Here is a 5604-nt window from a genome sequence, read left to right on the forward strand (position 1 = left end):
TTATTACTACATTTTGGTACTGTACGTTAAAATCCAGCCACGGCTTTGTATTAATAGGTTGAAAAAGGGAAAAGTGGACCCACGTCAGAAATCGACTGGCGATTGCTCATTTGGGCAATCTTTGGTGTAGGGTGGAACATCATCGAGCTGACAAGGACCCAAATCAGAAAACTTAAATCGTACAGGACATGTTTTAATATCTAGCTTTTAGAACTGGTAAGCAAACAATAACACACTCTGCCAGATTTACTTCACTCTATTCTGCAGCCAAAAAGCTGTCTAACTGCGACATGGATTACGCCACATTCCCAATTCTTCATTCCCACTACCCATTTCAGCAAATGCACCATTTTCGCAAGTCCGCTCGCATCGTCAGTATCAAAACGAACCTTCAGTATCGATGCCCAAGTTCTGTGCCGAGTGTGGCGCCCAGAACACAGGCGGCAAGTTCTGCTCCGAGTGCGGCGCGCGCTACGCTGATGATAACGGCTCGCTGTCGTCTTCGTTCATGTCCAATTCCTCCGGTGCTCCCCCCGCTGTGCCAGTTGCTGCCTATCAGGGGGCTGCCACAGCCGTGGCCTCCGCTTTCCGCAGTGAAAATTCTCCGTACGGTGGCAACACATTCCAACACCCGCTTAAGAGCACATTCAATGGGTCCCAGCCTCCCCCTCCCCCTCCTCCGCCTCCTGCGCAGCCATACGTGCGCAAATCCGTGCCCAGCGCCTTCCGCAACAGCTTCAACAACAACAATTCGCCTCCTACTGCCATCCCAGTGCCTTCAGACCCAGTGCCACCTGCAGCTACGGGGGCAGAGGCCCAACAGTACTATGAGCGCTGCGTAAGCACCATCCGCGCCTCCAAAGGAGGAAATAACGAGCGAGGGGTGAAGGATTTTAAGCAAAACTGCCGTCGATACGGACTTAAGGAGATGGACGTGCAGTCTTTCTATACGTCGCTTGTGTCTGAGCTGGGAGCTGACGGTACTCGAAGCTTCGTGCCGACATTAGCGCGACTGGTACCTGACGACGATCGGCGGAAGGAACTCGTGGATTACAACGCGCAACAGCGAGCGTCATCAGCCTTTAGCAGCAGTGGCAGTAGCATGGGGAGCTTCGACGGCAGGCAATCGGCTTTTGGCAACCGAAATCCGAGCATGGCTGACTCGTTCCGAAGTGACTCGACTGTGAACAATGCCAACAATGGCACACAGAGCAAAGGGCTCTTGAACAATCGCTATGCAGACCACCCGAACTGCGACGTGTGCAATGTGCGCTTTGATGTGACCAAGAGACGCCACCAATGGTAAGAACTGTGACATTTAATTTCTATGTTTTTATTTTTACTGACATTTTTTTAAAAAAAAAAAGTCGGGCTTGTGGACTTTTCGTATGCAGTTCGTGCTCTCCTGTCCGACTATTGGTGCCCCCTGGGAAACAGATCGAAGGAGCCAAGAACTACGATCCGTCCATCCCACAGCGCGTGTGCATCCAGTGTGCCCCGGAGCTGCATCCGCTCCAAGACGAATTGGTGGCGACGTATTCACAGTCACAGGCCGACAATACTCACGAAGCACGTGGCCGATTCCACATTCCATTCTCGAGTTCTCTGAATAAGGAGTGCTGCAATGCTGCTGATATTATCGGCAATTTCTTCCGCAACGACTGGGGGTCGTCAGCAGACAGAGCAGTTCCTGTGGCTTTCCTGCAGAAGGCCCACGGTCTCGCCATTATGACGGTTATAAAGGCCGGTTTCCTCGTCTCGGGTAAGATCGGCACGGGTCTCGTAGTCGCCAAGCTGCCGGATGGCTCGTGGTCAGCTCCGTCAGCCATTGGAACATTCGGACTTAGCGGGGGATTCGAACTGGGAGGTGAAATCGTGGAAGTGATGATCATTCTCGGGTCGGAAGGAGCTGTCAAGGTGTTCCACAAGCCACAGGTAAATCTTGGCGCTGGACTGGATATTACAGTGGGGCCTTACGGTCGGTCAGCTCAAGCAGCTGCTGCCGCCAGCACGAGCGGCCTGAACGCCAATTACAGTTATTCACAGAGCAAGGGACTGTTTGCGGGCATTTCGTTGCAGGGAGCGATTCTGGCTGCACGCTCGGACTTGAACCGCAAGTTTTACGGTCGTGACTTGCAGCCGGGTGAGCTGCTGAGCGGGTTCATAGAGCAGCCTGCAGCTGCTCGTCCACTGTATGAGGCGATTGACAACGCCATGCGAGGAATCGAAGACCACAAGGAAGAGCAACAACGGCGCTCGTCTCTAATGGGACCTTGCAGACTGTGCAATTGCCCCATATTCCAGGCTCACACGACTCAGATATGGAACAAAAAGTGCAAAACATGCAGCCACGCGCATTAAGAAGATTGGGGGTAACCTAAGACACAAAAGATGCCCTGAAGTTAATGCAACTCCTATAAAATCAAACTGTTGCAAATGTTTGGCACTTGTGGAAGCAAAGTTTCACAAAAAGTCAAGTCCCCCTCCGAAATGCAACATACTATCCTACTACTGTACTAGCAGTATTAATACCTCTGCTCGGAAAATAAATCACCTTTTTAAAAAAAATTCACAGCGCTCGGCCTCGTTGTTTTTCATGATTATAAAGTTGAGAAAACGATACACGTAATTTAATTGTAAAAATACTTCACTACATATTTTCAAGCAGTGTAGTATCCCGGCGTCAAATATACCGACCGGACCCCCTCGCAGCGTTTTGACAATGGTAACCATATACTGCAAGCAGCGCATGGTGCAGGAACAAGGATCTGACGTAAGAATTGCTTTAACCCCTTGGACGCTTAGCTGTACAGGCAAGGATCAAAGTAAAAGTGTACCGAAGCGAGTTGGATTCGGATGCGATAACTCGTCATCCTCACCTTCACTCTCCTCCCTTTCGTCGACGAAGTTACTCCAAGGTCCACGAGCACTGTTGTCTCGTCCTCAAATTCCAACAAATCTATTAATAACTTCAAAACGAAAAGAAAATTGCGATCAAAATTGTGTTTTATTAAATGCGTACTGAACCGGTGATCATTATTGTGATCATTGATAAGTTGTGCATCGCTACTTTTTATCCAACAAAAATGAGCAGCGGTTTGGCGGTTTTGGGATCTTTCACGAGTTCTTCCTCATACTTTGGGTTCTTTTTAACATGGAGAACTTGACCAGGACCAGCCGCCCCCTCCAGCAACTTCACCGCCATCGGGTTGAGTAGATTCTGCTGAATCAGCCTCTTGAGCGGACGCGCGCCATAGAGCGGACTGTATCCAGCTTCCGCCAGCCACTCCTCCGCCTCCGGGTCGACGTTCATCGTCAGCTCCTTCTCTTCCAGCAGTTGATCCACTTCACGCAACTGCAAATCTGCAATCGCGCGAATGTCATCGCGCTTCAGACGGTTAAATAGTACCAGCTCGTCAATTCGGTTGAGAAATTCCGGTGCGTAATGGGAGCGCACAACGATCAACACTTCAGCTTCCGCCATGGAACTCGGGGCATCTTCAGGCAGGTTCACGAGAAGGTCCGAACCCAGATTGCTCGTGAGGATAATAACCGTGTTGCGGAAGTCAACTAGGCGACCCTGAGAGTCAGTCAGACGACCTTCGTCAAGCACTTGGAGCAGAATGTTGCTCACATCGTGGTGAGCCTTCTCGAACTCGTCGAACAGCACCACCTGGTAGGGCCTTCGACGCACAGCTTCCGTTAGCTGACCGCCCTCCTCGAAGCCCACATAGCCAGGGGCAGCGCCCACTAGACGACTCACGTTGAACTTTTCCATGTACTCGGACATGTCGATGCGCGTCAACGCCTGCGGAGTCTGGAAGAGAAACTCCGATAGAGACTTAGTCAACTCCGTCTTGCCCACACCAGTAGGACCCAGGAACATGAAGACGCCTAGCGGACGGTTGTGAGCGTGCAGGCCAGCGCGTGCGAGACGAACGCAGTTGCTCACCGCCTTGACAGCTTCTTCCTGGCCGATCACGTGTTGATTGAGGTGATCTTCCATCTTAAGCAGACGTTGCTTCTCTCCCTCCATCAGCGTCGACGCCGGGATTCCCGTGGTCTGCGCCACTACTTCCGCTACGTGGTCAGCCGTCACTGCGTCTCCGAGGGAAGTTCTGCTGGCCTTCTTCTTGATCTCCTCTTCCTCCTGCTCTTCATGCGCCACTTCGGCCTCCAGCTTTGGGATGACAGAGTGCAGCAACTCTCCGGCACGCGAATAGTTGCCAGCATTCTGTGCCGCCATCAGGTCCCGTCGAGCTTCTTCCAACTTGCGTTTGGCTTCCTGCATCTCTTCCAGTTTGTGTCTCTCCGAGTTCCACTCGTCCATCAACACGCGCAACTCGCTCGACGCCTTGTCCACTTCTTCCTCCAACGCAGCCATCCGTTTCTTCGACGACGCGTCGGTCTCCTTACGTAGCGCCTCAATCTCAATGCGACGCAAGATGATCTCGCGGTCCAGCTTCTCAATGGGCTCTGGCTTGCTCTCCTGTTGCAGTCGCAGTCTCGACGCCGCCTCGTCCATCAAGTCGATGGCCTTGTCGGGCATCTTCCTCTCCGTCAAGTAGCGATTCGCAAGAGTTGCAGCTGCGACCAGAGCACTGTCGGCGATTCGCACGCCGTGATGCACTTCGTACTTCTCCTTCAGCCCACGTAGAATTGTGATGGTGTCGTCCACACTAGGCTCGGAGATTACCACGGGCTGGAACCTTCGGGCCAGGGCCGCGTCTTTTTCAATGTATTTCCTGTACTCGTCCAACGTGGTGGCGCCCATACAGTGTAGCGCACCTCTGGCCAGTGCCGGCTTGAGCATATTGGCGGCGTCAGTGGACCCTTCGTTGCCTCCAGCCCCCACCAGAGTGTGCAGCTCATCGATGAACAAAATGACGTTGCCGTCACTCTCGTCCACGTCTTTCAACACGGCTTTGAGTCGCTCTTCGAATTCACCTCGGAATTTGGCCCCAGCTACGAGTGCTGCCAGGTCCAGAGCGACCACTTTCTTGTCTTTCAAGCTGTCAGGCACCTCACCGAGTGCAATACGCTGTGCCAGGCCCTCGGCCACTGCGGTCTTGCCAACACCAGGCTCTCCGATCAGAATTGGATTGTTCTTGGTACGACGCGACAGGATCTGCGTGGCGCGGCGGATAGAGTCTTCTCGGCCAATCACAGGGTCCAGATTTCCAGCTTTGGCGACCTCCGTAAGATCGCGCCCGTATTTCTTGAGACTTTTGCCCTGCGGAACGTTCTGCGGGTTGATCCACGTCTGCGGCTGGCCCATGGACGCCAAGCCACGACGGGCTAAGTAGAGAGCAGGCGGCTGCGTACATAGCGGCAAGCGACGAGCTACTACAGCGCGGGATAGCGCTAGCATTATGTAGTGTCTTGCTCAGAGTGGTCTTCGAGTTGAATATGAGTTGCTACCTTCGTGGCAATTTGAAAACTGGAATTGTTTTCACTTGAAGAGATGAGTTGGAGCCAATCGCGTTCCAGAATGTTGAGTAGGAGCCAATCACGCTCCAGAATGTTCGCGAATTGTCAGCATTAGGGGTTAATAGAGATCGCTATGAATTTCCTATGCAAAATAATCTATGCTTATTCAGGGGG

General features: G+C 52.4%; 3 protein-coding genes across 3 annotated transcripts; 2 read left to right on the forward strand and 1 right to left on the reverse strand.

Annotated features, from left to right (window-relative positions):
* Positions 1 to 392: 392 nt before the first annotated feature.
* On the forward strand, positions 393 to 2422 carry PITG_15149 (uncharacterized protein; the record flags this gene model as incomplete). The annotated part of the gene is made up of 2 exons (XM_002898260.1): positions 393 to 1302; positions 1395 to 2422. 2 exons carry the CDS (start codon positions 401 to 403, stop codon positions 2359 to 2361), a joined length of 1869 nt encoding a protein of 622 aa, XP_002898306.1.
* Positions 2423 to 2988: 566 nt separating this feature from the next.
* On the reverse strand, positions 2989 to 4233 carry PITG_15150 (chaperone clpB; the record flags this gene model as incomplete). Its single annotated transcript, XM_002898261.1, has 2 exons — positions 2989 to 4174; positions 4216 to 4233. 2 exons carry the CDS (start codon positions 4231 to 4233, stop codon positions 3074 to 3076), a joined length of 1119 nt encoding a protein of 372 aa, XP_002898307.1.
* A 650-nt stretch (positions 4234 to 4883) lies between these two features.
* Positions 4884 to 5306, forward strand: PITG_15151 (uncharacterized protein; the record flags this gene model as incomplete). The annotated part of the gene is made up of 1 exon (XM_002898262.1): positions 4884 to 5306. The coding sequence occupies one exon, from the start codon at positions 4884 to 4886 to the stop codon at positions 5304 to 5306; it is 423 nt and encodes a 140-aa protein (XP_002898308.1).
* Positions 5307 to 5604: the final 298 nt, after the last annotated feature.

This window comes from Phytophthora infestans, genomic scaffold (genome assembly GCF_000142945.1).
Source record: "Phytophthora infestans T30-4 supercont1.38 genomic scaffold, whole genome shotgun sequence".
NCBI classification, from domain to species: domain Eukaryota; phylum Oomycota; class Peronosporomycetes; order Peronosporales; family Peronosporaceae; genus Phytophthora; species Phytophthora infestans.